Raw genomic sequence first — 21,339 nt, forward strand, 5'->3', positions numbered from 1 at the left:
CGAGATGGAGTCGCAGGAAAGAGAGCACAGAGCAGTTTGCTCATGGTCGTGGTAGACGGAAATACTTCTTAGTGCTGACTTGTGCACTTGAAATTTCTGTGGCTTCTACAGTGAAGACATAGTGTGCACTTCTAAGTGAATCTGTCTCTAGCTATGTTGTTCATAACTAATTACTTGACTCCATTGTTTCCCTGTTATTCAACTTATATTCTAATTGCTGGACCATCGACACCAGTATGTTTTGCAGAAAGATCACATTCTCCAAAGTACTTCTATCGTACTCATTTAAAGTAATTAAGATAATACTAACAGATTTTATTTCATTTATGAATTTCTACATTACATTTGCAATTGCCGAGTAATAGTAACCTTTGACCATTTGATCCATGTTTATATTGTATGCTGTGGACTTGGCATTATTTGGCTTTTAATGTGGCAACTACATATCCCAGCCCCTTGACAATGAAACCAGCCAAAACATTTAACATTTCAACTCTGAGTCAGAGAGTACATAGTTGAGGGCCACCACTCAGTCATTACAATTTCATATTGTTTGAAAGACTGCAATGTCAACTGTTGTCTCATATCCATCCTTGGCATTTGGGGCAAATGTATTTGTATGGATGCAGACACTTTACAGCAATATGTCACCATTCTTTGATCAGCCTTCACTGGACAATTATCCTGAAAGCCTAGTTCAGAAGCAGATTTCCCAGGGCATCAAATCCAATCCTGGTACTGCTGACCCTAAAAAAAAAAAAAAAAGAAATTGGTGCACATCACTTTTCAACTGGTATTTCCCTGGTCTTTAATGTATCAATCAGCTACTTCAACAAGTCCATTACTTCCTAAAGTCTTGCCCTGAAATCAAATCCATTCTGTCTAGATTTTGCTCACCACACCTAGAATAGTTTTTCGTCACCCTCCAAATCTCTGCAATGTCTTTGTTGGACCCTATGCTGCTCCTGTACCCATCTCCCTACCCCATTGCTCCTACCCTTCTGCAAGACTTGCCCTATGCACCCTCCTACCACCATTTATTCCAGCCCTGTAACTGGCAAAATATACTATCAAAGGGAGAACCACTTGCAGAACTCCACATGACATACCAGTTATTATCTAAACACTGTTTGGTGTTTTACATTGGCATGACTATCACCCAGTTATCAGTCAGGATGAATGGGCATTGGGTGTATACAGGCAACACACAGTATCCTGTTGCAGAGCATGCTGTACAACATTGTCATGACCTTAGTGCCCATTTCATCACTCCCCTCTGGATTCTTACCCTAGACATCTACTTGATATAATTTGTTATCCAATTTTGTATTGGATTGATGAGTGGCTGCAGTCTACAGTGTTTTTTCACATAATTAGGTATAGCCCCTACTGAACAGTTTGTCAGGGTATTTAACTGGGAGTAAATGTGACTAAAACCTGTCAAGGACATTCATGGTAAACTGTCTACAAATCACTGCTTTGTCACTATTATCACCTCTGGACTACCGTGGCCCAGGTTCAATCCCCAGCCTGGTTGGAGATTTTTTCACTCATGGACTAGGTGTTTAGAGAAAGAATCATTTCATCACAAAGATGCAAAAGACAATATCCCACACAAGGTATCTCAGTCAATAAAACTGATCATTTCATTTCCTTGTGAACTGTGAAACAGCTGTATTTCTTATATTATGAAGGCATAAGCTAGCAGCACATGTACAGGTATAAATGAAGTTTTGTCTTACACCTTTTGGGAAAGTAGGGTTAACAAGTAGTAGATGATATTGGTCCAATGTGATGATACACCACACATCTATTGGTGTTTATTTCTGAAACTACCATTTACATTATGCTGTAACTGCACATTTTCCACCTTTCACATGTTTTACACAGGATACCATCTTTTTATTGCAACTGAAGTATGGGTTACACTGAACAGTGGAGCAATTTAGAGTAGAATTCCACTGTGACTATGGAAAATGACACTCAGGATACAGATAGTATTTGGATAGCACTCAATTTACTTACTGGAGATAGTTTCTTACCTGCTTTTCCTGTATGTGGTATGGGAGTCCCTTATTTCATTTAATTCTTTGGTTCTCTTCCTTTATGTAATAGTTTACTAGTCAGACACTTTATGAATGTATTGTGATCATACACAGGAGAGGCCTATTGTTTTGTAACACCATTTCCCCATCAATTTTTATGCGTCAACTGCTCTTAGGTCAATGTGCACCATTTCTGATTTATTGGTAATCATATCTATTTACTTAACATATCCAGAAGTGGTAACTAAGTATCTCTCAATAGAGAAGGCTGTGTTTAAAACTCCAGTGAGGAGTATTAAAGCTGCAATAAGTATTTAAAAGAACACAATTTGCAGTTTACCAAAGTTTTATTTCAAAATAATGCAAAATATTTCATACTCCAAGAGTATATTGTACAAATTTAATACTATAACATGAATATACTGTACAGAAGTTGTGTAGAACAACACTGAGGTAATAGAAATCTGAATCTGTGTTTAAGTTTACAATCTGCTACATATTCTAAAAATCCAATAATTAAAATAACTGTGCCAAAATTCTGGCATTTGAATAAGTATTATGTATTTACAGTCTTTAAAATTTTTTTACAATAAATTAGAAGTTTCAAAATTGCATCCATAACCCAGAATGGAAGTACATGCAAAGCATGCAGCTGTTCTAAACAAATGCAGAAAATTTATGGTGTATAATAAATATGGCACACTTACAAAATTTTGATGTAAGTTTCATTATGCATTGTTTTTGTAATCTGTTTACAACAGGCAAGTCATTTCAGTAACAATTGGTAATTGCAATTTTTTTGCTTGTTTGACAAGACCAGTCTTGATATGTTCATTGTATTTTTGTATAGTTTGGATTTTTACAAAAGTCTGGCTGAATGAGTGAGTGAGTGACATGCACAACACTTTAAACAATATATGATATTACATAAAATTCAAACATACTACACACATACACATATGAACCACTCGCACTAATATTCCTTATGAAATGCAAAAAAAGATGCATGATAAAAGGATGCAGCATATAAAACAAGTATCTTGGCTCTCACAGGTACTTTAAGCTGTCAGATGCTTTGCACTCCTAGCTGTTAAGTATCCAAAGTGAGGCAAGACATTTATTCTGTTGTTTATCTTTGTGGTTGATAGAGTACTTCAGAAGCTTCTATCAACTTTGTCAGCATGAACACCGACCACTCTTTGTTTCACTTGCTTTACCATCAAGAGCAATTTTTTCGGTGTCTTTTGCTGTGTCATTCTGGTGTGTTAATTGATCATTCTGCAGAATCTGTAATTAGAAAAATGTGATTCTTAGTATCAAATTAACTTTTTGAATTACATTAGTAATGATAAATGGATGGCCAAAACCAGTAACATTAAGTTCAGGCTTACCTTCTTGACAAGAGTCCTTGCTGCCTCATCAATGTTAATATTCTCCTTGGCAGAAGTTTCATACCAGGCTGTGAAACCTTTTTCTTTGCAATATTCTTCCATTTTAGCAGGATTATTGACAAGGCCTTCTTTTGGTTGATCACACTATGAAACAATGGAAACATGTAACATTTTTCAAGAAATGATGTTATTTTCTTAAAGAACAGAATATTTGAAAGAGATTCCACCTTTTAAGCAGAAAGTATTTCCGTATTTTGTTCTACAAGTGTTCTGTGTAGGACCAACTTTTAATTGATTTAAGGTTCAACCTTATAGCAGTTGTTAATTTTGCTTAACACTTTCAACCAGTTACCATCAGTGTAAGAGAAATTAAGTCCATTGTAAAAATTTTTAAAGTGAATATATTACGTGCTGCTTTTAAGTTTTGTTAACAGGTAATAAGCCCTAACTTGGCCTGATAAGGACTGGTAGCACACTGTGCTTCTTTGACCAAGTTTCAGTTTAATTCAAAAGGTAGAGACAGCATCCTAGAAATTGAACCATTAACATTGCCCTCTTAAAAGCTTTTCACTTAACTCCCATGACATTCCAGTAAGGAAACTGACTTTTCAAATTTGGCATGTTACATCTGACATTTTCTGGGAAATATGTGGGAACACTGATTGGATCTACTATCCAAAGCACTTGTCATGTAATCTGAGTCTCCCTACATTGTACAGATTTCGAATTTATCAGAAGACTATGGAAGACTAAGCCAACTGTTTCAAAAATAGGTGTTAAATGTCTTCAGAATTAGTGTGGGGGAGAACAGTATTTTAGCCTACATTCCACCAGAAGAGCTTATGGTGGCACATGACTACTGGAATTCCTCTTCCAAACACCTAAAAGTAGACTGTTTTGACACACACGTCCTACAATCTCTTTGGCTTAGATCGACTGCTATGCAGTTTACAAATAGATATGTAGGTTTTTAATATTCATAGTGTACATGATGAATATAAACTGGAGAATGCAGAGAACTTTATGTATTGATAAATACAAGACAACACACAATACAAATAAAAGCCACATTTTATGTTTCTTTAGCATCATTTGGTATGAATAGTATCTTACCTTATTTGCAAGAAGAACACAAGGAATAGGTGAGCCATCTTGTAATGTCACTTTGCTGTCTAGGTCCTGCTTCCATTTCATGACAGCATCAAATGTTGCAACACGGGTAACATCAAAAACAATGAAAGCACCCACTGCCTCTTTGTAGTAAACCCTTGTCATGTTTCCAAATCTCTCCTGGCCTGCAAGAAAGCCATCAGAACTAATTAAAATAACCATGTGAGGTTAATTATATCAAACAAAATTTCTGATGCTGCAGATAGCATTGTGCATTTTAGACAGAGCTCTCATCCATGTACACAGGACAGAATGATAAATTTTAGGACATCTAAATGATTGTACAAATAAAAATGCCGAGAAACTTTTCTGAACAAGAAAAGCAATGGGCATGTGTGTATGGCAGTACCATGACCAGAATCAAAATCTGCTTTCCTATTGTGGTTCAGTGACTTAAGGTCTGACTGACTTCAGTGGGTCCTGGGTTTTTTCTGTCACTTATTCCTCCAACTCCACCAATATCTTTATGTGGCAAATGTTGCGCAATGTTTTCGTGTCCTAATTAGGTGTATCAGTTGTAAGACTGAAGGATGGCAAGGGCCTACCATTTATAATAGCACCATACTTTAAAGTCAACGTGTTTGAACATTCAGTTTAAGGACAGCTTTACGTTACAAGCTATTCATTAGTGTAAGTACCTTGATGGGTCATCAGATTCACTTATGAGGAGGCGTTTGAAAAGTGCTAAAATAGAAACTACTTAGGTGTTTGGGGTAAACCTTTTTGTTTTTGAACAGTCTCCTTTTAGACTTCTACACTTCATCCAACACTGTTCTAATTTGTTGATCCCCAAATAGTTATTAGTTGCTGCAATCAATTATTCGTTTGAATAAGATCTTTGTCTCACCAGCAATTTCTTCAAATTGGGTAACAAATAGTAGCCAGAGGGAGCCAAGTCAAAAGACTGGGGGGGGATGTGAAACGAGTTCGAATCCTATTTCCATTAATTTTGCGACCACAATTGGGGAGGTGTGTGCTGGTGCATTGTGATGAAAGAGGCCTTTTTGTCTTGCAACTCTGTCCTCAAAGGGACCAACCACGATGAATAATATGCACCTGTAATAGTTTTATCCTTTTCTATATCGTGTATGAGGATTATCCCTTGCGAATACCGAACGACAGTCGCCATAACTTTCTGGACGAAGGAATGGTCTTCGCCTTTATTGATGAAGATTCTCCCTTCGTAAACCATTGTTTAGAAGTGTAGTAATGTATCTGTTTCATCCACAATGATGAAGCGACGCTTAAAGTCGTGCAGATTCTTCCTGAACATCTGCAAACAGTAATTTCCAAGAATGATTGCCTATCGAAGTCACTGGGTCCAAACGACACATATCGAACGTGCGATTGTAAATCTATCATGCAACCCCGGTGGCGGGCGTTGTGATCAATTATTTGTGATAGTCATTTTTATCTGTTTTCCGTCGTTCCCTTACTTGCTCTAAATTACATACCTCCGCGAATTATTTGTGAGTTGCTAGGGAAACCCAGAAGATTTATGTTGTTACTGAGTGGGATGTCTGGTGTTCTTGACGTTTCTTCAGCGGATCCATGTTTATGCAGCGTAAAAAATTGACTTTTTGTAGGAAATATGAGTACTACCAGACAAGGAAAGAAGGGACTGTGAAGACTGTGGCGGTGCGAGTTGTGTAAAACTCCGTAAGAACAGTTTCGATGCTGAAATACCGTTACAATTTCATTGTGGACAGTGCGGTAAACGAACGAGTATCAGGAAGATTACACGGTTTGACTCTTCCAAATTACTTATCCAGATCACCGTAATGAACTTTCAGAGGACGTGACCACCGACGTAGAGTAAGGTAAGTTGCCTCCTTTGCAATTTAAAGTATTTTTGTAACGCTTTTATGTCGTTGCTGTAGTGACCAATGTAAACATACAATGCCCGCCAGAGTTGCATGATCTATTTACGATCGCACGTTCGATATGTATCGTTTGGACCCAGTGACTTCGATAGACAATCATTCTTTGAAATTACCCTGCAAACCATCCTTGCAGCACTTCACACGATACCGTTTTTGGTCAAGTGTGAGCAATCGCGGAATCCATCTTGCGGGTAGCTTTCTTATGTCCAAATGTTTATGCACAATATTACGTGCCTGTTCGTTCGAGGTGCCCACAGCTCTAGCAATCAATACACCTTAACTATTGTGTCATCCATCACCGTATCATGGATTTTATCAATGACTTCTCGAGTCCTAACCTCCACAGGGCGTCTAGAACGTTCAGCATCACTTGTGCTCATATGGCCACTCCGAAAATTTTGAAACCACTTACAAACTGTTCTAATTGCAGATGCAGAGTCACCGTAATGTTTATCAAACTTCTCTATTCTCCTGAGGCGTTTTGCCTTTCATAAAGTAATGTTGAATCGCCACACGAAATTCTTTTTCGTCCATTTTCCGATAATCACTACCTTGATTCACACGAATGCCAAACACACAGAAATAGACCAATGTGGCTGAAACTGTGTGCGTTGTTTCCAAAGATGCTACTGATAAACATGGTGCTATCTATAGGACTTTGCACGGACTTTACAAACGCCCCATATCAGAGGCAATAGGGCATAAGCAATAGGTATGAAGTCATTAAATCTTATTTGTAGTATGAGGTTTCATACCGAATTATCGTTGGTCTCATTACAGTCCTAATACATCCAAAAAAACCCAGAAAACTGAAAAGCTAGCCAAAGGCTCTCCAGATGAATCTTTATGCTCTGAAGTGACAGTCATGAAGACTCACCACTGCTATCAACACCACCATAAAATGGACCAATTCAAATTAAAGGAGGCTTTGAATTAAGAGTATCTAGAAAGTAATTTCCAGTTTAAATTCCCACCTTACAGCCAAAGAACAGACCTAGACTACAAATTTGGGTACATTTTCATCTTAATGCCAGTATTTCTTTTTCAGAAGTATTGCCATGTGTGTACTTTGAAGTCTGTCTTTATTAAAATATAAATGTGCATCTGTAGTTCTTACCTTCATTATTGTGCTTCCCATTCATTGCCATATTTGAAAGGACAATTTTTTTCAAGTTGGTACTATTCTAGACCTCACGTGTTTGAGGCAAAGCAAATGGGAGGAGTTAGCTTCTTTTGGGAATAATTGAAATTTGACTTCCACATTCAGCTTTAGACTTACAGTTACGAAAAAACTGTAAACTTAAGCTGGAACCAAAGACGCCAGAATTTTTAGATGTGTGACAATATTGCCCAATAATGAAATAGCAAATCTGAATTACTTATAAAATTTCTTAATATTTAGGCCTACCCGCTGCTCTTCCTTTCAGTGTAATGTCTTACATGTATGGGGTTGAGTCGGCTGTGATTGCAACAGTTACTTCCCTAAGCATTGTTCAGTCTGGTCACATATTAAAATTGACAATTTGCAAGTGAGATCTAATCAGAATGTAGAATTACTTTGCACCATGTGAGCCCAGTGGTCAGATCATTCTTTTTGGCTTTCTGTTAGAAAAGAGGAAATCCCAATTTTCTATATAAAGATATATTACTGGGCGATGCAATGAACCACTAGGGAAGCACATTTTGCCCTACACTCCAGTTTACAGGTCACACTGTGGTGAATAGAGATGACTCACCGGCAATGTCCCACATCTGCAGGCGGATTATGGTGTTTGAGTCCCAGTTGAGGACTTTGAGGGCGAAGTCGACGCCGATGGTGGCGCGGTAGTGCTGCGAGAAGAACTGGTGCACATAACGCTTGATGATGGACGTCTTGCCCGTGCCTAGCTCACCGATCACCAGGATCTTGTACAAATGCTCACGCTTCTCTGGCAGCTGCTGCGCCTGCAACACAAAATGGGTAGACAGTCAGCTCAAATCCTTGTAACAAAGACTACCAGCTTAGCTCCCATTTGGTAAACTATTTTCAGTAATAATTGGGTTCATCGAACAATTGAGTTTCTGACAGGTCTCTTGGCGTAATTTGTAGTTTTAGTTTATTAATACTGCTGTTACTGTACTTTAAATACCTGGTCTTCTATGTACTTGAATGTTTAATGTGTGTATTGTGTTTCGTATCAGTGCTATTCTCAGAAAGGAATGTGTTTTGAAGCAAATGAAAGGAAGGTGGACAGAACCAGAATGAGATTTTCACTCTGCAGCGGAGTGTGCGCTGATATGAAACGTCCTGTCAGATTAAAACTGTGTCGCACAGAGACTCGAACTCGGGATCTTTGCCTATCACGGGAAAGTGCTCAACCAAGGTGGACAGAAGGCAGTCTAGAGCAGTGGCATTAGCTTTTATGGGCATTCAACTTACGAAAATGTTAATTATAACGACTCTATGGATGACAAGAAGGTGTAGAAGTGAAGCAAAGAATGCGAGTCAAAGTGGTTGAAGTGAGATGTCCAAAGCAGTTTGAGCATAGATGAGGTGATTTGTGTACTGTAAGTGACTTAAGAATTGACTTTTTCGTTAAATCACCAAGGAACGTATCATTATTGAAGTGATTTTTGTAGAAGCATAGCTCATTTTTGTGTCTTCTGCCCAATAAAGGATCATGCTCCTACAATTATATACTGTGCGTTTATATCGAAAATGCAAGATCGGAGACTGCAAATTGAAAATTTTAGTCCCACTTCGAAGTTCCTTCAGCTACTGTTCTGAGTCTGTACTTTTTAGGTAAGACGTGTAATCCAAACCAGTTTCTCGCACAAGTGAATCATTTTAGTATATATCCGTATAAAATCAAGTGAGGCGCCACACTATCTTAGCAAAATCAATGAAAGCATAGACTGCACCATCTCTCTCATGGAGGAGAAAGTCGATAGCTATTTCCAAAGTTCGAAACTTGGCACGAGAACGACAGTGACTCCACAGCACAGCGTCGCCATTGTGGACCATGGCGGTATAAATGCGTTGAAACTATGGACGTCGGAAAAGGGAATAATTACGTCACTAACTTTAAACCCTCGTCTGTTGTCTTACGTAGCCCAAAGCATTAGGTTCACTTCATACATCCATAATTCACCAGATACATCCCTGGGATGTCACACTGACGTGGCCATGCCCTGTTTCGACCGTTGGGGATTTGTATCTACTTATGTGATCGTATCCCAGATAGAAACTTCTATTGTGTGGTGCCTTAATTGTTTCATTAAAAATGCAAACTTGCGTCTTTTGAAGTTTAGTAATCGGTAAGATTGTAATTAACGTTAAAGGAATCACGTTTCATTCGTAAGCGAAGCCATTCAGGGAATATTTTCTTTTGTATTCATGAATTATGGCTGGGCTGTTTACTTTTATTCTATCCCATCTTTCATTGGCTTCCAAGCCGCAAACGCTCCAACATCCGAGTTAACTGCATCGACGCTCTCGTCCCCACACAACAAACGTATAAACGCGCAAACGAAGTTGACACTCTGCGCGTTGGCTGATGGGAGCGGCTGTAAATGGAAAATGCCTTTGCAGTCGCTCCCATCAGCCAACGTGCAGAGTGTCAACTTCGTTTGCGCGTACAATACATGACCACACAGACTGATTGTGCAGAATCTCATTCCCTTAATTCCTCCCGCCCTTATTTGTTGTTCACACTCCTGCCTCCCCCCCCCCCCCCCCCCCCCAACTCTCCCCGCTAAGAAAGATTCCTGAGTAGACCAGACGGATACAGTGATCACGTCTGTACGAGTTGGGTGTAAATGTGTGCCCTCTGCTTCCTATCTGAGTAAGACTGGCCGAAAACTTATGTGAACACTCATTTCGTCGTGTTTGGTTGCCTCTCGGCGTGAGTAGCAGTCAACGCTTCACGGTATACTTATTCTGTTAAAGTTTGTTGTAAATAATCTCATGCACTTCAACGAGAATATTTAAGTATGTTATGACTTCCATATTTGAAATCCTCAAAACGAGATTCAAAAGTCTAGTGAAGCAGATGATCAAAATAGACGTACATTCCGATTGCGGTATGTTTGGTTAGTCCTGAAAAGTTTAAGGCGAGAAATATTCCGGGGAAAGAAGCAGACTGGATACTGTTATATAGGCCTGTATGTTATCCAGGTTAAGCTATCAGTACTAAAATGACTGACAGTTTAAAGCAAAATTTCCATGTTACAAGATCTAAGCGTTTGAGACCACTCCCTGTATCTCACAGTATTGCATAGTGCTAGAACATCTTTAAATAATTTTTACTTTTGACCCTGTAAACTTATTACTGGTCACAAAGTTAACGTTTCGAAGTGAGAAGACGTGTAAACTACAGTGGAACGAATGCACTGAAACTAATAAAGCAAGATTTCTATTCTGGATGTAGGTACACCTCTACGCTGCTCTGTATTTGACATTTCAGTGATCGTTCACTTTGTTGGCACGCAGAAGATACGATAGCCTGCCTTGCGGCAAACAAGTATTGGTTTCGGAGTTCCTGCTTCGTTTGTTATCGATACAAATACAGTAAATGTATAACTAAATGAATTATGAAAGGATACTTCTCCGATTATTTCTTTTTCCTCTTTGTTGTTTGAAATTTATCAACAAGTAACAAGTGACATTAACAATGCCAAATGTGTCTTACTATAGCAAATACTCATAACAGAAGAATGTTCTAAATTGCCTTCCTAACAATGTTATTCATATAGGCATTTTTAGTATTTAACTTATCTGTTGCCTGTGTGTGACAAGCAATGAACAAGACGCAATTGTAAACAGTCTGCTAATGTTTGGGCCTGTTTAAAACTGCAGCAGGTCCACCCACTGTCTTCAAAACTTACACCGTAGACCTATAGCACCACCTTCCTTTTATTACCTCAATTGCTGAAACTAATGTTTCTGGGCTACGGAACATAGCGGTCTTAGGCTTCAAGTTTGTGACGTAGTGCCGACTTTTACCTCCATGTATAGTTCAGTCTTTATTCACTCGCTATCTTATCACAGTTGGTAGCTAATAGATGAAATATTTTGGAACCGGTGAAATTTATTGACATGCAATATCAATTTTAGTTATTACTAACTATCATTTTGTGAAAGTGTTCCCAGTTTTCTATACGCATGAAATTTGTATCTGAGTTGTGAACGGAGTTTTGCTATAGAAGTTAACGGGCGAACGTTAGTAATGAAGTAAATTCGGATTCGTCACCGTATTGTTAAGAAGTGCGTGTGATCTTTCAGAAATGTCGCCACTGTTAGCCAAAGTGAGAACATTTTTCCGAGCAGTAGCTGCGACGTTGAATACATATCTTTGAACACCTGCGTCAGTATATAAGAAGTACATAGACCTATATTTCTACAATGGTTTACATCAGTTTACAGCTTGAACATTTAGCTATTTTTCGACAATCACCATTTCTGCCCATGCATTTTCGTAGACGCTGTGGCAGGTTTGTATGCCCATGTCATACCAGCTCGCCGCCATGCTCTTCAGAAAGTTATGAACCTCATCTTTCACCTTGTCGTTTGAGCTGAATCGCTTTCCGGCCCTTTTTTTTAACCCAAGGAACAGGTGATAGTCACTGGGAGCCAAGTCAGGACTATAGGGTGGGTGGATGACTACGTTCCACTGAAACTGTTGCAGGAGAGCAACGATTTGCCGAGCTGTGTGTGGGAAACACACACACACACACACACACACACACACACACACACACACACACACACACACACACACACACACACACACACACACGACTCTAGAAATATACCACTTTGCCGTGTATGACTATCCATTGCGACCAAGTATTAATCCTGTTTATAGACAGCGAATGTAAACTTTTTAAAGCCAACTTCGCAGCTGGTGGACAATGAAGATTGTTGCGGCACGATTTTCATTTGACGGTTTTGTGAATAATACCTTTAAAATTGCATTTTCACTTTTTATTACTGAAAATCGAGATTTCACGCACCACTGTCGAAAGCTGTAGACTATGTGACTTGTGAACTAACCTGACCTTTACTGAAGATTTTCTGGAATAAATTCGAACGGCCAAAAGTGAGTTCTGTAATCTAATAAAGTTTATTTTGCAGTCCCTCTGAGTATTTATGCAGGCTAACACTGTTTGCAGACGTTTCACATAACGCCATAGAAACTGTACAGCTGAGGCTTTTACGAATACAAATACAGCGGAGTTAAGGAATGTTGTATCCGTGCAAAAGCTTATCGTCCCTTGCAACATGTACTAATGATTATTTAAACATTCCACTATCTCCTCTGCGTTCACTTCAGCAGCCTCCACTCTTAACGACTACGTACGAGCCTTCACTCTGACAACAGGTAGTTTTGACGCTCCAGTAGACACTAACCTGGATGAAAGCCAATAACAGCAGCATGTAAGCATGCTTAGGAAACATTTCAGTATCCAATGCTTAAAATTTAATTTGTCTACACCAGAAATCCAACGTACGAGTTAAACAACTTGTCAGACACCGTGAATGAAGTTGAGGTTATTCCCAGTTCTTTAAAAACTTACCTTTTTTCCAGTTTATTAGAGATGAAGTTACAAATTTAGTCACCAACGAAGAAAAGGACCAGAAATTTTTATATGGACACTATTCGTCTTCATTCAGCGTATCCAGTTCTAAGATGGCGCCCGGAGACAGCATATCGTGACCATTATGATTTTACTGGAGTATTCGGAAGCTCATTTTATTTAATCTAGTCGATATGTAATAGATGATACCAAGTGAAAAATTGTCGTGCAATGATACAAGTGCTTAAATTTGAAAACTTACACCTACTCCTCGAGAAGTAACAGTATCAGGAAGCTAAATTCGGAGGCATAAAAGCTACTGCCATTCCTGCTGCTTTAGAATACACAATCGGCTGAGTAGCTCGTTCGGGAACTAAAATATTTCGCTTTCAACGACTTAAAACTGTCTTGTCTTAAAGTTTAGACATATTTAAAGTAGTACTATCTAATCAGTTATTGCAATTTTAAACTGACAATATTCAAGGAAGAATGATTTTCCGTGAACCATTAATTACAATAATTTGGTGCTAAAAGTTGTCAGTAATATCTGATCATCGCTCAAATATGCTTGCTAGTCATCTGTATTGTTTACGAAGTGTCACGAAATTCTTGTCTCAAATCTGTCGGTGTTAAACTGAGGAACTTTATTTCTCAATGTAGCTGCCTTTACGTCCGCCATGGGAGAAAGTGGCTGCAAATACAGACACTAACTTTATCATATTCTGGTTACAATAAAGTAGTTTATTTCCACAATAGATGAGCAGGGCAGGAAAAGCTGAGTCTAATTGTCCTAAAAGTGTTTCCTTTTTAAACTTAAGGTTAAGTTTTCCGATCAATTTTCTTGATAACGTTTGAGCGTAGCAGCACGTTAGTAGCACATGTTTTACATGGTGTGATAAGAAAATGATAGGGAGCACAATTTTGAAATTTAATTTGCAGATCCGATAAACTGAAATCTGGAAACGAAAGATTGTTCGAATCACTGTTAAGGAACTCTAATCTTAAGTGGTTCAGACGTATTTCGCCTACCCCTCTTGCGCAGCCAGTCCCAAAAATGGCACGTATTCTGTAAACAGCGTGTTATTCAAACTTCCTGGCAGATTAAAACTGTGTGCCGGACCGAGACTCGAACTCGGGACCTTTGCCCTTCGGGGGCAAGTGCTCTACCAACTGAGCTACCAAGCACGACTCACGCCACGTCCGCACACCTTTACTTCTGCCAGTAACTCATCTCCTACCTTCCAAACTTTACAGAAGCTCTCCTGCGGAGCGTGTTCGTGCTTAAGTCTGACTGTTGCTGTGTCAGATTGGATCCGTTTGCAGATGTCTGGGAACAATTATCAGCTAATCAGTTACTACATGACAATTGACTGCATTAAACAATCAGTACAGAGTACGAACACTTTGCCATGTTTTAGTTAATTCGTGCATTTCACGAATGCTGTTTTCATCAGGTGTACATGTAACGCAAGTTACATATTCATTGCGTGACAATTTTTCAAAATGGAACTGGTGTGGTATTTTCTGGGTATCTTCACAAATATGATCGTTAAGAAGCTAAGGGAACTGGCGTGATCTGAGATGAATGGCTGCACATTTGACAGCGCCGCAATCCTTTTGATTACCATATCCGATGCTTTTTACAGCTCAACTCAGGGGTTACTTTAATGTCAATCACGTAGTTTGTGTGCATGCTCTGGACTGCTGGACGAGCAGCAGCTTAATTCATTAGCAAGAGCTGTAATTTTAACGAAGTATACCGAGGACAGCAGCACAGGTTAATGGATTATTCTCTGACGCGAATCTTTGAGAAAGCCCCAGCTGGTAATGTGTCACTGGGTACAAATCTTAGGAAACGCAACTGTCACTCCACCTCATGGCATATTCGACGAACACGTCTTACCCAATTAAATTTTAACCTTCAGTGGCAGTGTACGTTTCAGGTCGTAAACTATGTTGGGTCCTTACCGGCTCCACCCTTGTTCCACAGGTCGAAGGTAATTTTATCGTTTTTATCATTTGTTTTGTTGCCGAAGCAGAATTATTTCCAAACCGAGGTATGGGCTCAGTTATTTGAACAAATCCTCATTTCGAGAAAGCTCCCACTTATTTCACAGATATCCCCTTCTTAGAAGTATTCACGTGTTTCATCGGGAAGATATGTTAACGGGCCATGCAAAGTAAATGCTTCAAATAACGTCTTAAGCTCGACGACAGCTTTGAGCAAAGCAACCTTGTACAAGTTAACCTTCAGCAACGTGTCGCTTCAGAACGAGTTTAGCAGCAGCCTTCCTTAGATGGTATCGCGATCCTGTCAGCTTTTGTTAACAAATCTGAGCCTTCTCTGGCTGATACCTCTTATCGGACAGAAAAAGCTATTATATTCTGGCTCCGAGATAATGGCAAAGACATTTCCTTTAGTGCGAAATTATACTCAATACCGTTCTGTAACAGTTTAGACAATCACCGTTCCCCATTGCTTTCCAACTTTCAGTTCTTATATTCGTGGAGAAAAATGGGTTAAGCATGCAAGTAATGATTGAGCCAGGTGTGTTACTGCACGTCACCGTGAAAAATTCGTTCTCTCGGCACTTTATAACATTCCATTAAATGGAAGATTTAATATGAGAGAAATATAGTTTTAGTTTGTATGTTAGAAACTTCTGAGCATTTCAGTAGTTAGTGTTTAAGTGGATACTTTTGGACAAAAGTGTACTACAATCCACTGACTTCATTTTTAGTTTTATCGTGGCTCCGTAGCTATTTTTCTTTACCAGTAACCAAACTTAACGATCTAGTTCAATGTCAGCTGAATTTTAACAAGTACCAATGTGGCAGGATCTGCGCGTGGTATCTTTGTTTTAGTTTTTCCTACGTGTCATTCTACGTTTAGTACTCTTAGCGAAAACGACTCAGTGCGCACTCCTACGTGTGTAAAAATTCTTACTCCATCTTCCCTTTATCCCCACGTGGTACCTAGTGAAATTCCAGTATCTTAGCGATGTGTAGAAAAAAGTAATTACAATTAAAACAGCTACAAATCCGCCTTCACTATTGATGCGTACGTAGGATTTCTCCCAATTACCGCTTTCTATAGACGTCCTAAACGTGGATTCGCTTCATAACCGACCTTGAAGAAACGAGCACAATGCGACGAAGGAACGAACTTCCGAGGCATGTAGAACTTTAAGACGACCGAAGTATGGGCGTGGTGCCACGTAAATCTTTGAAAGTAGTATCACCAATACCTGACGTGATACCGTTACATTCTGTGTAGCGGTGACAGTTTAAATTTCTAAGCAACTAACAGAAGTGGGAATACATTGCAGCTTTTATTCCAGCCAGTTTTGAAACTGGCTAATTCCATAGAACAGCGCAAACCCGAAGAGTTCATTCGGAACGGAGGCACTTTCTATGCATGAGTAAATTTAGCAGTGTGTGTTGCAACAGTATAAGCAAGCAGAAAGTATTTTCTGACCTATCCAGTATCACCTGCCCGTAATCTCATCCTGTGAACAAAGTTTTCCCATGTATTGTACAACCAACGAAATGAGTCCTTATATCCTATCACTGAATCAGTGCTTACTTTTGATTTGGTATGTCAGTTCAGTCTACGTGCAAAATACCATTTTAACAGGGAATAATATAGGACGTCAGCTCTGATTTAGATTTTTGTCTGAAAATCTGTAACAATTTTTTGCACGAATGTTATGCTGTAATGATATCGGCAAATACTAGTTGTTGCTTACTTTCAGATTAATTTTTAGATCACGCTAAATTAGTCCGGCCAATTCTAATACACGTGTAGCGTACTTTAAAACTGCAAACAGGTTACTTTTTCTGTGTAACCTTTAAATTCACTTCCCTCTTTCTACACCAGCGATGTGATAGGGAGATCTTATGGTGTCAAAGGATAGATAATCGTTTGCACGTAGCATCCGCTAATGCACAAAACAATTAGCAGCATTTTAATTGCTTCCAAATGAAACGTTTGCTACGTTTGTACGTAGTCACCTCAGGGAAAGGTTTCCTGACTTCAATGAAGTTCTAGGAAATTTGTTTTCTAATGTGGAAGCAATCACGATTTGCATAACGAGAGTTACTCTTAGTTCCCTTTTGTGTTGCTACTGAAAATACAATAAAAATGCAGCTCAAATGCAAACAGTATTGCAGAATGATGGAATGCTGACGGGTTTATGTATTTTATTTAATGTCACGGATTGTAGCCAGCATTATGTATTGAAATTTACCACAAAAAATTTTCAGGAATTAACGTAATACTATGCTTTTTCAATATTATGTTTTATCTTTGTTGTCAGGAATAGCAGAGCTAACCTACAGCAGTTAGATATTCGTAGCACACACTGAACATATCTTATGTTCAATTATCACAACTCATGCGTAATTTATCTGTAGACTATTTTCCCTATCGAGCTTAGCTTCACAATATGAAAAACCATTAATGTTCAAAGGATGTACTACATATGACATACGTTTCGAGGTAGGTTGCTCTAACGCCAGAACCCTACTGATAGTGAACAGTCCTGGGGTATGTTTACAGCCAAGTACCTGGAGTATGAAAGGTTAATTTCGTGTCTTAACCATTAGTTCAGAATGTTTCAATCTTCGTCATTCCCAGACTCCCTTGTAATACGTAACATCTGCTACTGACTCGGCCATGCCATCTGAAACGGTGCGAATACTGGGCTTTCCAAATACCAACTTGTTAAGGACGTGTCGTCAGTTTGTAGTTTCGGGGAAAACGGCTTCCCCTGAAATCAAGAGGCTTTGGCAACTACGTTTTCACTGTTACACCCGTCTAGTATAGAGGCTTGTATTAACGGACAGATGGGCTACTGTGCAGCGAATTATTTCTGTAGGAAAGATTCTTGCAAAGAAAAAGCAATCAGCCACTTAAAAATGCTATTTATTTCCACAAATAGCTCCATTACCGTTTCGAAACGACAAGTCATCGTCAAACGTCTATTAACGGCTATTTATTGTTCACATTAGTATCAAATGTAATCTGAACGTCTACCCTTCTACGGTTACAATTTAGATTGCATATATTTAAAAAATATCTCAAAACTGATGAATAAACGTACTTTTACTATCAAAAAATTTACAATGATTGATTTGAAAATTGGTGAAGTGGGAAACATGTTCCACTAACCTAATTAGAGCCATTCACGTTTTGATGTGATTCTAGAATTTTCTGAGTTAAATTGTTAATTTTAGATTTTATCAGGATAGAAACTACGGAAAAAATTAACGAACCAGTATCTTAACATTTACTCTCCTGTCAGTGGAAAAACATTTCACATGTTTTTACCAGAATATTTGAAAACTGGTTTGACATACCATAAGCATTATTTGTACATTTCATGAGGTTTTCTGTGGCCTTTGCGTCCCGTTTCACACAAATTATGTACAAATTATAAGAATTAGGTGAGTAGTAATTTTTCCAAACCAATGTTGTACGAGTACAAGTAAACTTAAGACATTCTTGGAACGAAGAAGATGGTGATTTGATGTGATTGTATTGGAAGACGCGGTATGCCATCTATAGATACATGCCGCCCCATTTGATCGCTCAGAGCCTTCTGTATACCGCAGAGAATCGTCTGCAGGCTCGTTCCCCAAGTCCCGAAAGCATCTCGCAACATGCTAGCAGTGGACACATGCGTTGGGCCGTCTGTATTACTTTAGTGGCGAAGTGTGTCCCATCAACCAAGAAATGGTTGATACCCATCTGAAGAGGGGTCCTGTCTCTCCGAAACCGGTAACAGCACTATTTAGGTAAACAAATAGCACTTAATATTTATTATTTTGTTTTTCTTTGCAGGAGTCAACTTTTTGACGGTCTCAAAATTAAGTTTTCGGAAACATTACGTTAGCGCTGATGAGTAATTGTTGAGCAGTCCCATTAGCCAGAAGCTATGGGGCAAGGAAGCCACTGCTCAGGTACACCCTCTGTTCACAATTTGAAGTGTCCTAGGTCACAGTAACGAATGCAAGATCATCGCGATTGAACGGTCCACTCCATAGGCAGCCTTACCACGTTTGTATCTAAAGGCTTTTCCCTTACGTCTAAGAATGGTGCGTCAAAACGACAGGCATTTATAATAGAACGCTGGATTGGGTCCATAGGGGTGCATAGTTATGTGAAGAAAACCTGTCTTTTGTTTTGGGATTTCTGTGGTATCGAAAGTGAGGATGAACGAGCGGTTCAATCACATTGCCCTCCGCCTTTTTCATAATATTCTGCCCGTCTACAACGCCTTCTTGGGCCAATTTAACTGTCAGGTCTTCGGTGATGTGCAGGTTCCTGCATGTCAATACCTTTACTGTAGTTTAATGTGGTGTGGAGCTCAGTCTCAGTTGTGTATTCCCAACGGTTTTTCCATTGTGCAGGTTTGTCACTTGTTGGGAACTTCAGATTTTCACCTACTGCGTCCTATTTCATAACCGGTTAACACTATTTTGAAATATCTGTAATCCCCGCCCGCCGCGGTAGTCTCGCTGTTCTAGGCGCTCAGTCCGGAACCGAGCGACTGCTACGGTCGCAGGTTCGAATCCTGCCCCGGACATGGATGTGTGTGATGTCCTTAGGTTAGGTGTAAGTTTTAAGTTCTAGGGGACTGATCACAGACGTTAAGTCCCATAGTGCTCAGAGCCATTTGAACCATTTTTTTAATCCCCTATAAACCCTTTTGAATGTAAAAATTGTACAAAACTTTCTTTTTCCTTGAAACCAACAAAAAACATTGACCAGCACCATGTATTGTTACTGAGGACACTAGAATTCTTTTATATATTTGAGTCTAGACGACTGGCTATAGGAGTCATTTGATTCGGTGTTGGTACCTACCAACGGCCCAGCCATTCCACTGGAAATAAAAAAGGAAACAGGATCCCTCAGTCGCATGAGCAGCCAGGGAAATTAAAGTTCAGCTAGACAGACCCCCTATGTAAGAGCCTTGTACAACTGAGGTGTGGTATGTTCCTTGGGGCAACTAACGACTGTTCCACCTCAACAGCCATGCATCTCATCAGCGCATGGAACATCATGAGATTGAGGAGGGGGGGTTTCAGAATTTTTACCATCCTCACGATCCAGGTTGTCAAGCACAGATCTTATTCTCTGTGACAACATCGACTGCCACGCCATACAGTGGTCGTTTAGGCGTGCCCAGAGAGCAACAAGGAACTGGTGGTGCCAACCAGTCCCCAGATCAGGAACTCATGACAAACCCGTACTCGAGCATTGATGTCTGGCTCTCAGGAAGATGTCAGTATAATTTGACATTTCATCTCCGTGTTCCCACTTTGTCATCTGATTATGTGTGATCACGCTGTCTGGAGTAACTGGGTGCATTGCAGCCCTAACCATTTCACGAGCATGTGCTTCGGTGGTTAAATTTATAATCAACCCAGTTGGGAGCCTGATAAATCATGTAAAATCAAGTTTTATACCGGTCACCATCTGCAGTGTATATAACTGAACACCGACAGTGTCCAGAGGCAGGAATCCGCGCTGAATATGGAGAAACAGGACGTGCCGGGTCGATGCACGAGCGCTGCAGTAAATCCGTGGGCGCTCCGAACGGCGGCGCCGAAGGCCAGGGCGGCTGAAGCGGCACGCAAACCCGTCGTGGCTGGCACCGCAGCGTGCCCGCCCCACACAGCCAGCCAGCGCTCTGCGGCACCTGCCTGCCCGCGGTGCTAAGAGCTGCCTCCTGCACGCTACGGCACCATCTGTTCCTCAACCGTGACTGCCAAGGGGAGACCACGACGCTTGGAACGCTGATTTACTGTGAACTTCGGACACTTAGTACTCCATGAGGACAACAAAATGTTTCAGCAGTAGGGCGTACTTCTCAAGCGTTACTAAGAAAAATCAAGATAACTTCGGTTGTCAAATCAATGGATTGAGTCCCGTTCGTCTGTTTATTTTCAACTGTCTTTACTGTTTATATTACAATTGCCATAATAGAAAATACGTGTAATCGGGTGAACTTTTATTAAATTTACAATGTTATTTGGCAGTCTACTAATTTTTATCATCACAAATAACATTCGTAACTATCGACTAGTAAACGACCTAATGCATGAAGTGATACTGAAAATGTGCGCTTGTCCGTGTCTTCAGAGGTGTTCGTATTTAATCGAAAGAGAAATTGCTTCTCGGAAGACGCCATTAAAATTGACTCTATACTTCATAACCAATTATCAGCGCCGATTTTTAAGGAAATACAGCGTTACGCACAGTTTGCTTCCAAATTATCGTTT

The 21,339-nt window shown here is 39.6% G+C and overlaps 1 protein-coding gene across 1 annotated transcript in view; it reads right to left on the reverse strand.

The window, feature by feature from the left end:
* Positions 1-2,373: 2,373 nt before the first annotated feature.
* LOC126345545 (ras-related protein Rab-44-like) overlaps positions 2,374-21,339 on the reverse strand; it is a 63,415-nt gene continuing 44,449 nt past the window's right edge. The window contains exons 2-5 of the mRNA XM_050002110.1: positions 8,226-8,433; positions 4,550-4,731; positions 3,437-3,580; positions 2,374-3,332 (exon numbers count right to left, since the gene is read on the reverse strand). Coding sequence (XP_049858067.1) covers positions 3,222-3,332; positions 3,437-3,580; positions 4,550-4,731; positions 8,226-8,433 — 645 coding nt within the window. The 3' untranslated portion in view covers positions 2,374-3,221. The remainder of the gene's footprint in view (positions 3,333-3,436; positions 3,581-4,549; positions 4,732-8,225; positions 8,434-21,339) is intronic.

The sequence above is a fragment of the Schistocerca gregaria genome, chromosome 1 (genome assembly GCF_023897955.1).
Source record: "Schistocerca gregaria isolate iqSchGreg1 chromosome 1, iqSchGreg1.2, whole genome shotgun sequence".
Taxonomy (NCBI): Eukaryota; Metazoa; Arthropoda; class Insecta; order Orthoptera; family Acrididae; genus Schistocerca; species Schistocerca gregaria.